The sequence below is a fragment of the Paramisgurnus dabryanus genome, chromosome 3 (assembly GCF_030506205.2).
Source record: "Paramisgurnus dabryanus chromosome 3, PD_genome_1.1, whole genome shotgun sequence".
Classification (NCBI taxonomy): Eukaryota; Metazoa; Chordata; class Actinopteri; order Cypriniformes; family Cobitidae; genus Paramisgurnus; species Paramisgurnus dabryanus.
Genome location: NC_133339.1, coordinates 20413489 through 20429102, shown reverse-complemented (window position 1 = coordinate 20429102; position 15614 = coordinate 20413489). Strand labels below are relative to the sequence as shown.

General features: G+C 36.0%; 2 protein-coding genes across 2 annotated transcripts; both read left to right on the top strand.

Annotated features, from left to right (window-relative positions):
• The first annotated feature begins 1180 nt into the window (after positions 1-1180).
• Positions 1181-9393, top strand: LOC135733781 (beta-1,4 N-acetylgalactosaminyltransferase 2-like). The gene is made up of 11 exons (XM_065252568.2): positions 1181-1493; positions 3683-3808; positions 4266-4409; positions 4509-4612; positions 4794-4831; positions 5433-5613; positions 5976-6062; positions 6748-6929; positions 7168-7311; positions 7626-7848; positions 9134-9393. The coding sequence occupies exons 2-11, from the start codon at positions 3693-3695 to the stop codon at positions 9313-9315; spliced, it is 1401 nt and encodes a 466-aa protein (XP_065108640.1). The 5' UTR covers positions 1181-1493; positions 3683-3692; the 3' UTR covers positions 9316-9393.
• Positions 9394-10653: 1260 nt separating this feature from the next.
• gngt2a (guanine nucleotide binding protein (G protein), gamma transducing activity polypeptide 2a) lies at positions 10654-15254 on the top strand. The gene is made up of 5 exons (XM_065277556.2): positions 10654-10922; positions 11017-11097; positions 13584-13891; positions 14500-14589; positions 14905-15254. Exons 4-5 carry the CDS (start codon positions 14506-14508, stop codon positions 15028-15030), a joined length of 210 nt encoding a protein of 69 aa, XP_065133628.1. The 5' UTR covers positions 10654-10922; positions 11017-11097; positions 13584-13891; positions 14500-14505; the 3' UTR covers positions 15031-15254.
• The last annotated feature ends 360 nt before the right edge of the window (positions 15255-15614 follow it).

Here is a 15614-nt window from a genome sequence, read left to right as displayed (position 1 = left end):
AACAGTAAGTAGAATTTACCCCCATCTAGTGGTGAAATTGTATTTTGCATTCAAACGAATAGTGCTCTCTAGCGCCTCGCTTTTCCAAATGCATGTTGCAACTACGGTAACCGTTATGAACTCGCTGATCTCCTTGTCTGTTTCAGCTGGTTTTGGTCCTTCTCTTAAAAATAAGTTCTTTGTAGTGAAAAATGTTCTTTAGATTCCTTTAATCACTTGTCACAAGGGGGAAAATCAAAGAATTAGGTTTTGATATGCAGCAAAAGATTGTTGTGCCTCACAAATTAAAAATTGTCTGTAAAAAAATGCTAAAGCATTAACAAGTCCCATTTCTACTATCAGGAAAATAAGTAACAAGTTCAAAATAAACACTAGATGGTACAAATCGGCCTGCATTGTGAGGAGAATAGTGTCAAAAACTAAGGACCACAGCTGGACAATTTCAAGCCTAAAAAATAAATCAAACTACATCACCACAAATTGTTTAAGAGTTTTTTTTTAGAAAAATATCATCTTCTCTCATCAAAAACAAACTTTAGCATATTTAGTTGTCAGACACTACTTCAAACTGGATCTAGTCCTATGGTGAGATGAAACGAAAAAAGAGGTTTTTGCAGCAACTTCACAAGATGGGTTTGTGGCTTCTAGGGTAAAGAGTTTCAGAAACTGTTGTGCTGAGGTGAAACTCTGCAATGGCTTCTGATTGGCGAACGTAGCTTTATGGTTAGGGATATATCACCATCTGTTGGTTGGCTCTTGACAGCGCTTCGTACTGTGTTTTGCATGTTCGTGTGGACTCAGATTGTTTTTAACGAAGGAGGGGAAAACTGTGTTTATAAAAATACCTGTGTGGATGTGGACTAGGCCTATAACCGTTCTGGTTATCTTAGTCACTCTGACCTGAACCTTATAGAAGATTAATGGGATAAACTGAAGAGGAGAGGACCTGTCCGACCTGGGAATGTGAAGGATCTCAAGGGATTTGCATTGAAGGAATGATGTCTGATCTCTTGTGAGGTGTTCCCCAAACTCATCAGACATGATACGAGAAGACACATATTGTATTGTCTTTGACACCAGTATTGTTTTTGTAAAAACTACTTAAATGTCCTATAACTAAGTCCTAGTCATGGATTGATTTAAATCATGTGTATTAACATTAACATAATATCATCATTGTTGGACAAAGTGGAAACCCATTTAATATTTGTTAAAGCCTACCTGACAAATACTGTACAAATATCCTTAATTTATAAAGAAACTTTTTTTACCTGGCCCTGAAAGTATTCGAGCCATCACCAAAAGACCCTTTGTAATACTGTATACTGTATGTGTATGAGCAGGTGGTTAATGATCATAAATCAGCACACAGGAAACTATGATGTATATTGAGGAAGCTGAGTCCCAAGAACGTAGACAATAAGACAAAGTTTCAGTGTTCACTGGGGTTCAGTGTGGCTTTATAAATACATCAGAGGGGACAATATTGTAAGGTACTGTAAATTCAAATATTTATTTCTGTTTCTTTGAACGTAGACATGCACACTGTATAGTTGACCAACTTTTTTTAATGTATGTTGTTTAATGTAAGTATTTTTTTAAGATGCAATTGTAGTTGTTTGAGTAAATAAATCAGATGATACATGATAAAATATGTGCATTTAAATGACCCTAAAATAAAAATTCTGTCATCATTTACTTTTCTTCTTGTTGTTAAGCCTGTATTAGTTTCTTTATTCTGTTGATCACAAAGGATGATAAATGATGATAACCACAAAGTGGATGGTACCCATTGACATAGTAGGAAAAAGAAATACTAAGGACGTCAATGGGTACCATCATCTGTATGCCTACCATTATTCCTCAAAATATCTTCCTTTGTGTTCAACAGAATAAAGAAACTCATACAGGCTTAACAACACGACAGAATTTTCATTTTTGGGTGAACCATACCTATAAGGTCCCATCTTTATATACCCACCTTTATATACCTTAAAGCTACTTCATTGGCTACCACATTTTTATTAAACATAAAGAGACACTTTATAAAAATGATCTGGTTGTTACTGTATATGTTTGCATGTCTTTGCACGGCATATCACATTTTGACGTAAAAGTGGTTAACAAAGTCACATCCTCTATGCGTGCTGTCTAAATGTAAAATTACTCTTTTGACCACATTGTGTTTTCAATCTTGTCTCAGGGGACCCACTGCTTTGCATATTTTGTATGTCATCTTTAACTAACGAGTTCTGTCCATGGATCTCTCCCTTAATGATCTGAATCAGCTGTGTTAGATAAGGGAGACATCCAAAATGTGTAGAGCAGTGGGTCCCCTGGGAACAGTTTAAAAATGACTAGATTAGGTTTATGGATGGGCAATTACGTTGCATTTACACAACAAGCCCTAGAGTCGAGACATGTCCTAATGCACGTGTCTAATGTTTGTCTATTTACATTTTCTAGAAGACAGCAGTATACACTCACCTAAAGGATTATTAGGAACACCATACTAATACTGTGTTTGATCCTCTTTTGCCTTCAGAACTGCCTTAATTCTACGCGCCATTGATTCAACAAGGTGCTAAAAGCATTATTTAGAAATCTTGGCCCATATTGATAGGATAGCATCTTGCAGTTGATGGAGATTTGTGGGATGCACATGCAGGGCACGAAGCTCCCGTTCCACCACATCCCAAAGATGCTCTATTGGGTTGAGATCTGGTGACTGTGGGGGCCATTTTAGTACAGTGAACTGAAACCAATTTGAAATGATTCGAGCTTTGTGACATGGTGCATCATCAGAGGATGGGTACATGGTGGTCATAAAGGGATGAACATGGTCAGAAACAATGCTCAGGTAGGCCGCTGCATTTAAACAATGCCCAATTGGCACTAAGGGGCCTAAAGTGTGCAAGGAAAACATCCCCCACACCATTACACTACCACCAGCAGCCTGCACAGTGGTAACAAGGCATGATGGATCCATGTTCTCATTCTGTTTACGCCAAATTCTGACTCTACCATCTGAATGTCTTAACAGAAATCGAGACTCATCAGACCAGGCAACATTTATTCAGTCTTCGAGCTTGTGCAAATTCTAGCCTATTTTTCCTATTTGTAGTGGAGATGGGTGGTACCTGGTGGGGTCTTCTGCTGTTGTAGCCCATCCGCCTCAAGGTTGTGCGTGTTGTGGCTTCACAAATGCTTTGCTGCATACCTCTGTTGTAACGAGTGGTTATTTCAGTCAAAGTTGCTCTTGAATCAGTCGGCCGATTCTCCTCTGACCTCTAGCATCAGAACAACAGAACAACCATGCCACGCTCAAAATTGCTTAAATCACCTTTCTTTCCCATTCTGTCATTCTGTTTGGTGTTCAGGAGTTTGTCTTGACTAGGCCCACACCCCTAAATGCATTAAAGCAACTGCCATGTGATTGATTAGATAATTGCATTAATGGGATATTGAACAGGTGTTCCTAATAATCCTTTAGGTGTGTATATATAAGACATGCTTTTAAGCATTACGGTTTTACATAAAATATTAAACTCAAAAAAAAAAATGCCTTAATCAAAATATATTAGCCTCTTGTGTTTCTTGCACTGATGCTATGCTATTCTTAAGAATAATGAAGGAAACGTTTTTTGCTGTTTTTGATGAGAGTTATGATCGTGCCTTTCAGATCCTCCATTATGAAATATAAATACCGGTACATCCTGATTCTGCTCTGTATAATCATTCTGGGCATTTTTGTGAGATTAAGGGGACTGCTGAGACCTTCGAGTCATCTCCACATGCAGTCATCTTGGTACGAGTATCTATTCTTCTTTCTCAGTGCTAAATGTACACTGCTGTTGTTTATATTGTATGAGTACCACCAAACTTTGTAATACTATAGATGTTTCAGCAGTAACAACATGAACAAGTGGCTTTCATGGAAAACACGTTACTTCCGGTAAACTCTGCTAAGAATAGATAACAACAAAGTACTTTAAAAGTAGTTTATTTTTATAACAAGCAAAATAAACAAAACATAGATTACATAGGAAACCAAAAAATTTGTTATTTTCGACGAGTTTAGCCACTAGTCAGACCATTAAAGAAATAAAGTTCCGACCAAACCCGTAATCGCGTCACTGCACATGCGTCCAATGTAACCGTATAGTGTACATTTAACAATGGTGATTTTGCTGTTTAGTAATTCAATGATCTACCAATGGAGCTATGGGAACACATTAGTCATATTTTTTTTGTGATTTGTTTAGTGTCCTCAGAAATATGTATGTCCCAAGTGGAAACAATTTATTGTGTGACAAAAACCAAACAGACCTTCGTCAGTTTCTACCATCAGATCAACTAGATGCCATCATTAAAAGCAGAGCAAAAGAGTACAAGGAACATCAGCTCAGGTATTTTCATGCATAATTTGCTTTATTCTTCATCTTCAGAAATGCCTTTATAAATGTAAACAATGAGTTACAGCTATTTTGGGCATGAATTTTTCACAGAATGAAGACAAATACTGACATTCTCATTGCACCGGCCAACTCTCCTCTCCAATATCCCGTCAGAGGTTTCAGTGTAGCTCCTCTACAAAAAAGTCTGATACCAGGTCAGCCTGCCATTGTCTTTCAGCTGAATTCTTTTCAGATGTTACTTCACTGACTTACAATTTGCTTCTTAATGTAGCAGATATTTCATACTAATCCACAGCTTTATCAGAGATGTTATTACCTTTTATTCTTTCTTTCCTTTTTTGATTCATAAGTGAAATAATATTGTGTATTTTTCAGGTCTTGCACTGTATACACAAAAGAGGGACATTTACAAGGTGGGTTATTAAAACACAACCCTTTCTGATGTGCTGTGCATGTATTTACATTAAAATCCTTTTTTGAGTTAAGGGTTTAACTTACACTTCAGTCTTATATGTTCAGCCAAAGGAAATTTAGAAAATTAAATTTCCATATGAAACATTACATCTGATCTCTTCTAGATCTACAGGGTTGTGCACAAGTCAATTCATATTTATAAGATGCAAACAGAAAATAAATAAAATATTTAGACGTTTTCAAAACATAATGGCTTCTTCTGGCAAAGGTAAACGGTAATTATTTCGTTTGATCTCTCTTGGCACTAAGCACATCTTGAACTCTTCAATAGACTCATTACATTGGAATGATAAATTAGGCTTTCATTTAGGTTTAAGAGAGCCTGCCAGTTCCTGATATTCCTGATAAGGGGAGGTCAAAATAAATACTCAACACTTCAGCTCATTAATAATAATATTGAAAACAAATTTTCTTTTTTTCTGGTTGTATTCTAATAAAAAGACTGAAAATAATTAGCATAGCATTGCAAAAACAACAAATCTAATGGTGACATGGTGGCCTGAGACATTTGTAAAGTATATCCATTAAACATGTGCACAGGTATCTTTAAGTGTGGAGAAAGGGGTGCTGTCAGTGGATGGTGCTGTATATAGAAAACAGGTGAATGGACAGGGCGAGAGGAAATTGACTATCTCATCTTCATGGCTCAAACAAGTCAATGATCTGCTGAGCAGAGTGACTTACACCAGCACCATCTACCACATCAGAACATCAGACTTGGGTAAGAGCTCTCTTGATTGACAAGACTTATTTGGACAGAAATAGTGTTACATGGGGAAGTTAGTATTGTTGTTGTTATGTTTCCTGTTAATTGTTTATTCATTCATTCATTCATTCATTCATTTAAAATCTTTCTGTGTGTCTGTGAAAATGTTTTCCCTAAAATTATGTGAAGTGCAACATTTAAAGGTACATCCAACCAGCAAAAAGCTTACCTCCATCTGACAAGTGCTTTGCAATTAAAAAATATTTGATTATTAATGTGAAATTGTTGTTATGCATGAAAATATTTGCTGTTGAACTTATTGATAGAGATGTAATAACAATGACAAATCAATGACATTAAACATGTTTTCTTTGTAGTTTATTTTAGTTTTAAAGACAGTGAGGTCGTATTTCCAGTAATAATCAGAAGACCTACAGTTCCTGTTCTGTTCAATCCAGGAAATGGTATGATACCTACACACAAGCAGTCTGTTAGGTCCTCTTTTAGACAATAATTTGACAATAAGCTCTTAAACGGAGGTTTGAAATAGTGAAGTATTTATACTCACTACTAAAGTATCTGTACTTTATCAGTGATTTTCTTAGGCAAACTTTTACTTCTCTACATTCTGATGCATATACTTTTCACTCCACTATATTTTATACAAGTTGTTCTTACCCTTAATACTTAAGTACATTATAAAGTAATACTTTCCTAATAAAAGTAACATTGAAGTAGGTTTTTAATATGAATAATTATTAAATGACATTTTATATAAAAATGATGTGAAGTAAAAGGTTTACAATGTAGTGAAGTAAATGAAAAACACTCGATTTTTTGTTTTGTTTCTAGGAGGTGCCTGTAGTTTAATAGGTCAGGTGTAGAAGGTAAAACTAACAGAACTTGCTTTATTGTGGGGGGAAAATTTATTTGATATCAATATCTGTAAAATATTTTATCTCACTAAAACATCTGACTAAAATAAAATAAAAATGTCTCAAGTTACTCAACATTGGTTCCCTGAGAGGAGAGAATGAGAGCTGATATGTTTGGTGAAGACCTGAAGCATCAGTTGTTGAGGCAATGGCAAGAAGCAGACTCAAAGGGAACCAAATTAAAAAACATTTTTGTTTCTCTTGCACAATGCAGATATCAACTCTCAGGTTACTATTACAACGAAGACATTTCTGCGATATAACAAATTAAAAGTCCTCATCAAGAGCATCCGCAAGGTTTACCCGAAAATCAAGATCATCATTGCTGACGATAACCCAAATCCAGAAAATCTGTCTGGTGACAACATAGAGCAATACATCATGCCACCTGCACAGGTAGACGATATTTCATGCAGCTTTTTGCCTATATTCCTGTATTTTAATCTCTATCACATCAAAATCTAGATGTCTTTTTCATATACGTGCTAATATTGATCTGATAAACCTTCTTATGTAAAAACCAAGATTGTATTTCTTAATGGCTTCTTCATGCTAAAATGTGTTATGTTAAGTGTACTGTATGTGATTTGGTGATTATTGACTGCTCTGTTGTTGTGTATTTGATTCCCTATAGGGCTGGTTTGCAGGGAGGAATTTGGCTGTATCACAAGTCACCACCAAATACTTCTTGTGGGTAGACGATGACTTTGTATTCTTGGATGAGACTCGCATTGAGAGATTTGTGGAGATTATGGAAGCGAATCCAGAATTGGATGTTGTAAGTGTTATGTTTCCTAATAACATATTTGTAGTAGCCATAAATTAAATCAATATTGCTGGTTCTTGTTAGATCCGTGTGCATTAATAATAAATTATGTTGATGGTGATGTCATGACTGTGTGAAATGAGAGACAAGGATTCAATTGGAATCCAGACTTTATGCACCAATATAAAACCCAATATATGGCATCAAGACTAATCAATATTTTGCAAAGGATTGTATTAATATCTTAAGAATTACTTTATTTTCTGACATGAATTATTATAAAGTAGTGCTAATACTCTTCCTCCTGTCTCTCTTTTTCTGTATAGGTTGGTGGAGCGGTCTCAGGTGAACAGTATTATTTCAGTCTTGAGTATATTGAAGATGATGAAGGTGGCTGTTTGAGACGTTTTCAAGGAAGGCATCATAAGCCACTTCCGGGATTTGAAGGCTGTTTTTTTGTGGATGTGATAGTGAACTTCTTTTTGGCTCGGACTGATGCAGTAAGAAGAGTTGGATTTGATCCCTTTCTGAAAAGAGTAGGGCACACCGGTGAGTGCACCAGAAACTGCTACAGTACATAGGGATCTTTAAGGCAGTTGTGCCCTTGTGTAGGTGCATCCCTTCGTGCCAAAATTTATGACAAAACAATCGCAAACTTATGGCCCTATTTTAACGAAGTTCAAAATGTGATGCACACGTTGATCTGTCTAAAACGATGTGTTCGAATCCACTTTTGCTAATTCAAGTGCATGGTCTTAAAGGGTTGTTGCTATTCTCATAATGAGTCATGGGTGTGTTTTGGGCCAGTTGCTCTCGCGCCATGCCGATTCCCTAATTAAATGGCGGAAATTGTAAACTGAAAAACTAAGCAGTGGGAAACAAGATTGATGTTAAAAATTGCGTTGTTTTCATTTGTATTGAAATATTTATAACAAACAGGAGATAAAGAATTTACAAACGTGTGGAGAGCCGTTTCAGCACTCGGACAGCGCCGTGCGTGAGTGCTTTGAAAATCATTACTTAAAAAGGTTCTCATCTCACCATATCCAGAGGTACAAAGTCATCATATACAATACAGTAAATTCGTGGGGTAGCATTTAAAAAAAACATTTGAAAATAGATGCAATATTTGCATTTGTTTAAAGCAAAACATTCAATTATTTACCAGGCTACAGTTGAAGCTGCTCTTTACGCCTTCTAACGTCTCATAATCAGTCCTTATTTATGTTCAAGAGACTCAATAATAATCTTTTACATTTTAATTCTTAAATTTATATTAAAAAAAAATTGTGTGCTGCTGCTCACATTACTAACGTGCTATTAAATAAAAAAACAATATAGTCTATTTTAGTTGCATGCCTCAAAATAGCAACGTGCCAACAATGTGCCTGAACACACCTCCTTTCAGACCAGAACACCCATGGGAGCAAAATTGGGCGCAAATTTTCTATTCAAACAACGTGAACTCATTCACTCATTCTCACACTAAACGTGAAAATGATAATTGCGCCGGGTTGAAACTAGCAAAAAACACTTGCGTTGGCATTGCGCTGGGTGTATTATAGGGCCCTTAGAGTTTGAAGTAAACAAATCATATTACATGATACAATGTGGTGCTATAGGTCTTGTTATTTTGTGGTTTAATTACACAAAATGTATAATAAATGGATATATTTGGTCATTTTGAAATATATTTTTTTAATCAAGTTTTTTTTTCATGCAATCCCATGCCAATCAAATGTTCAACATAGCAGCATACACATTTTTTTCATCTCATTTATTTATCTTTCTCTTTTGTTGTGTATCCTTACTGTCATCCTCTATTAATCCATAGAGTTCTTCATTGATGGACTTGGAAAGCTGTTGGTGGTGTCCTGTAAAGATCTCTCTATTGGCCACCAGATTCATGATGCACATAAAGAATATGATGTTTATAGGAATGAGGGGGAATGCGAGAAAAATAAAAAATATGCCCATCATTTTTATAAGAATTATCTGAATTGTATCGAATATTAAAAGGTTTTTGTCTCTCATCACTGTCTCTCTAATAATATTTTACTGTAAAAAAATATTTTGACTTTTTAATTGGTTAACATGTTTATACAGACATTGCATTCTACTGCTTAAAAACAGATATGTATAGTATAATTTTTTTATACCAGTTTTTATACAAAACGTTCGATGTATTTTAAAAAAATGACAAAAAAAGAAAGAAAGAAAGAAAGAAAAAGAAAGAAAGAGCTATAAATCAACCTTAAAATAAATTTGTTTTGTAATTAATTTGAATAATGTACATTACATAAATGCATTGTGAATGTGAATAAATACATTTATTTATTTATTTTAATTTTTACATATGCTTTATATAAAGTGTGTGGCTGAAATAAAGACATTAAACATAAATAATAACAACGATATTTATAATTGTAATATAGCAGTAATATCAAACAAAATTTAATTAATTTAATTCTACTTTATAGAAAAAGGAAGACATCGGCCCGTTTTTAGGACAGTACTATAGAGCTCAATAAATTGTGTGAAAATAATGTGTTCAATAATGTGAACACATGTTATATTGAGCACTATCGACACAATTAAAGCTTCATAAACACAGGAAAAACAGGATATTTTACATACCAGTGCCATTGTTTTGTCTCAATATGCAAACCAGAGGTTTATGCCCTAATATAACCAATGCCTAGTCCCATCATCTAAACCCTGACCAGGAAACCACCTGTTTGTGGATGTTTATATCAGTGGCGGCTGGTGACTTCTTTTTTCGAGGGGGCTCGATGCAAAGTTCGTCACAACATGTATGTAGCCCGTCGTGTGTGGTTTGTCATTTCAAAATATGCGTTTGGCATGTCGAGTGAACCTTTGTGCATCACATGTCTTGTCAAAATAAGTGCCTGCTGCAGACGCTTATAAATATGATAAAAGAGACGCTGGTATTTGCCAGATAATCATATAATTTCATGCATAATCAGAGTATACTGTCAAGTGTCTTGTGTGTATTTTGTGAACGTGAACGTCTCTTTTATCGTAAACGGTTTTGACGCGTGTGCAGCAGGCACTTATTTTGACAAAACACGTGACGCACATGGTTCACATGACGCAACAAACACATATATATTTTGAAAAAACAAGCAACACACATGACACTCCGAACGCATATTTTAAATTTGCGGGCCTCGGATGAGCAGTCACGAGGCGCCACTGGTTTATACTGTCCAGCCCAATATGAACAAGCCACTTAAACTGAAGAATTTGGAAGGGAAAAATAACAAAGAGAACAAAATAATACAACATCTGTTGTATATTTTAAAGTAAAAATCAACAGTGAGAGCACCCGCTTTTGTTTATAATCTTGGATTAAGACATTCAAGACCTTGTAATGAGATTAGCTAAAGTGACGCACCAAGGGCAAGTAGCTTGTCTTCAGGGTAACAGATCAGTCGGAGGTGGCATTTAATTGCTGTTGACAACACACAGACAAAAGAGTTCAAAGAATGTTTTACTTTTTAATTTTTTTCAGTTTTGTGCTTTAACAGATTAGTCCGTGCTGTCTCAAAAGTTTATCCTATAGGGAACACTATGACGGATGACATTGGCCTAATTTGAAGGTGATACATAAAAAGGATCAAATACTAAAGACATGATACTATTTTAATATTAATTTCATATTAATTGTCATTTTTCTGTTTACTCTTACCTCAGGTGTCAGAAAATGAGGGCCAGGGTAAATGGAGGAATCTTGGTATCCACTGCTTTATTTTATTGGAAAGCCAGACTGTGCAGGTCAGAGGTCACAATAGTTGTTTTCTTTGATAATCTTCTTCACCAATTTACATTTAAAGGATAATTCCGGTATTTAACACTTTGAGTCTCATTTCTGGTTTGTTTTGGATGAACTACAGTGATGGACACAGAAATTTTGACAATGGGTCGTGTCTTGAGTTTTTGACTCATTTAGAAGCGTCTCTTGACTGCTTCAGAATGGAAGTCAATGACCATGCACAAACATGTCATTAAAACAACACTTAACGTTCATTTTCAAAACTGTACTACTCACCGAGTGGTTCGTGGTGTTCGTTGATAATTAAAAACAAATATATTGGCGCAATTTATGATTTCAATCCGTGTTATTTGCTATAGTGGAACTATTTTTTTCAGATACCTCACAACCGCGTATATACTTCCGCTCTATATTTGAGTCTGAAGCGTTAGCACACTTCTGACCACTTGATGGCGACAACCACAACAGCCATACAAGTACGCTCGGTGTCTAGTGTATATAGACAGTCACAATCGAGCTCAACTTCAAACCTAAAGCTGGTCACTGAGCCATCAAATATGTAGGGCTGTTCCTAATAACATTTTTTGAGCTTCGAAGCTCTAGTAGAAATCAAATTGAATATTTGAAGCTTCGGAAGGAGGGGCTGAACATATTTTTCTCTTTAATAAAGGCAGGAATCTCTGTGTGTGTCTGTCTACAGTTTTATTATGTGGCGGATGTGTTGCTGCGGACCTAAGGGAGTGTAGTGCCTTTTTTTCGTGCAATATGGACATGCGACACGTTTAGAATTAATAAACTTTAAAAATACTACAGAACAGCGCAAGCCGGAAGCGGCGTGCCTGTCACGCGTCCTGCGTGAACAGCATTAGTGAAACAAAACACAAGATCAATACTTTTAATAAGGTAGCCTAACATTTTTCTAACAAACAAACATTCCCGTATCAGAAATAAGCAGCACAGTAATTTTGGACAACGTAAAGGGTAGGCTATTTAAATAAAACAACGAAAATAAATGAACGAAGTTCAACAAACTGTTATAAAACGGTAGCATACTTTCAAAATCAAGTTTATTTATAACACTTACAATATCCAATATGTTTTTTTAATCAGCAGAACAATAAAGAAGATATTTTGCAGAAACCCCAGTGCTCTGTCATGCAAGTCAACCGATCCGCACACTTTAAGAGCTAAAGCATATATATCCAATACAACAGTAATCCCCCATAACTCCGTGTGACATATTGAAGTCTTGTGAAGCAAATCAATCAGTTTTTGCAAGAAACCGAACGTTATTTACAACACTATAAGCATGCATGCCACTGTCCGAGGCGATCTCTTCCACTGGTGGCGTTTGGTGGCTGTTGGCTATGGATGTTGGTCTCTCTGCGCCACCTATCGTGCGGGGGCGTGAAGCGCACTTCCTGCTTGGCAAAAGCTCTGCATTAACGCTGTATATTTATATATATATATTCGAATCTCAAAACTGAAAATCGAATGTCAACCCACGTAACGAATATTTGAATATTCTGGTCCAGCCCTAAAAATATGGGAAAAATTTCTTCTGAGAGAAATCGAGCGAAAAAACTACAACCACATATAAACAGACCCATTTCTGTTTCCCGGCGGCGGAGGGATATATCAGCGAGCAATGAGTCTTCCAAGAAAAGTCAATGGAATTTTACAAAATGCCAAATAAAACACGACAGAAACTGTATTTCGCTACACAACTTGTTTTCAATCATCAACGAACACCACGAACCACTCGGTGAGTAGCACAGTTTTGAAAATGAACGTTAAGTGTTGTTTTAATGACATGTTTGTGCATGGCCATTGACTTCCATTCTAAAGCAGTCAAGAGACGCTTCTAAATGAGTCAAAAACTCAAGACACGACCCATTGTCAAAATTTCTGTGTCCATCACTGTAGTTCATCCAAAACAAACCAGAAATGAGACCCAAAGTGTTAAATACCGGAATTATCCTTTAAGTTCAGCAAAGGGTTCAACTGCTATTTGGGTGAATAAAAAATTCTTTCTTTTTGGTGAACCCGTATTTTGGACTCTGTGTTGCCATGGCATTTATCACCCTATTGTTTAAAGTTGACTTCTTATTAAGTGTTAACAAGATAAAGGATTTGTTAATATGATGGCTCTACAGAATTCTTACATATTTTCCAAGTTGGCTAATTCGTATGAATTTATACGAAGTTAATCGTGCAAAAACTTACAATTCTCATGGAAAAAACAACAACGAAACCCAACCCCTAACTCCGCACTTAACCCCAACACACAGGGGTCAAGGCAAATCATACAAAAACTTACGAATGTGGTCATATGAATTAATACGAATTAGCCAACTCGTAAAATATCTTGTGAGATAGTGTTGGATCTAGAGATGGTCGCTGGCATTGTGACCAATAACATTTTTGTGCCTTTGTTGGCACAAGCAGGATCCTCTGTTCATATAATCCCTGTCCTTCTGTGGCCCAGGACATAGCAGGAAATAAAGTCTTCGATGGACAACAGTCTACATGCACAAGCAAATAAACCGTTCTGTCCTGATTCTGGGTCAGCATGATGTGATCTCCTCTACTTACCAAGATAGCTTAAGCTGATCAGAAGTGGAAGTGTCTTTATTGGGGATCAGTCTCCACGCCCCACCATCTGGAGGTGATCCTGAAGGCAAAGGCACTAAACCCGAAGCGTTCAGTTCATCCACAGACAACAAACCCTTTAGATGGTTCTTTAAATCTCAAAGAGTGACCCATTCCCTCCATCGGCTGCCCAGTGACCAGTAGGTAAGTGAAGCAGATCAGTGCTTGCTTTATAAATAATATATAATTTTGTATACATTAAATTGTGGTGCAGTGCTATTTTGAATGCCATTTGAATATCCTCAACTCACCCTAAATGGAGATAGTTTGGTTCATTTGTTTTTGCGTACTTAGTTTTCCTTTAACTTTAATGAGGGCAGATTGTGTTTTTAGACGTTAGAAATTATAGTAATGTGTAATAAAAAAAAGGAACTGAAATGTATTCACACATTCATTATGTAGACAAAGGTTTTGCTAATATAACATAAAATGTTATCTTTGTAAGCTATTTTGGTGTCATAATGAGAATTTACATTGGTCAAATTAAGTTCCTCTAGTAAACAAACCCTACGAACAAAGCCCTCACTGCATCTAATCCCTCCAACTTCATTGTACTAGAAAGGGTGTAAAATATTGGGTAATATTTTTTTTGTTTGTTCGCTTTTTTCATACAGTTTCATGTTTGGCTCCCTTGATTTACAGTATAAACAGTATATGTGAGACCTGTAAAAACCAGATAATTTGGCATTAAACAGGAAATATAAATATTTAATGCATCTGGGATAACATGTTTGTGATGTTTCTGTTTTAAGGGCAAGATGGCACGGGACATGTCCGATGCCGAGATCATGAAAATGGAGCTGGAACAGCTTCAGAAGGAGGTGAAAACCACTAGAGAGCCTGTAAGTATCCCAGGCCGCCGTCGAGATGGGACAGCTAAAAAATGTGATTGAGTTTTAACACTGCTGGGTATATGGGAGATGTGGCCCAACCTTTTGAGAAAGCATTTGTGCCCATTTTCCAGAAACCCAACACCTGTCATTTACAAAGTTATATATATGCAGCTTGTTTTATTGTGTATTAAATATTTTTGTCTATTATTGCTTACTATGCAAATACGACCATAGTAATTAATGCATTTTACCATATTTAAAGCCATTGTGGATATCTTTCTGGAAACTTCACACACGTCTGACACACTTTCTCTCTTTGCTCAGGTCTCCAAAACCGCAAAGGAGATTTGTGAATGGGTTGAGGGTCAATCCGCAGAAGATCCTCTGATTAAGGGTGTCCCTGAGGACAAGAACCCCTTTAAGGACAAGGGTGGATGCATAATAACTTAGCCCATGTAGTATCTTGTGGACTGTTTTGACTAGTGAAAAAGAAACGCTTGTGATGATCGGAATTGCTGCTATTCCTTTAATAATGAAGATATTCTGTATACATTCTCACAATATTTACATTTAATGCAAAGTTTTTAATGGTTGTATTAAGTAGCCTAGGCTACATGAAATATAAAAAAATGAAAGGTAAAAGCTGCATCAATTGTACAAAAACATTTTCAAACCCTGCCTAAAAGTAAATAAAAACAACAATACCTTCATCTTTTCAGACAAGATTTTGAAACTTTAATATTCAGGCTTCAAGCCTCCCCCACCAAGATTCCATCTTTTGGAATAAATAAATAAAATGGTGAGTGATATTTATTGAAAATCAAAATACTTTTTATACAATAGTGATTTGTCTGCCTCCACAAACATTTAAAAGGTCAGTACAAATTTTGAAATAGTAAAAAACTAAATATTATTTTAAACATTGTTCACGGATCAATATTTTATCTGCCATTTATCAATTTATACTTTAAAACAGTGGTTCTTAAACTTTTTTGGCGTGCGGACCCCCTTGTGTAGGCTACGTTGCCCCAAAG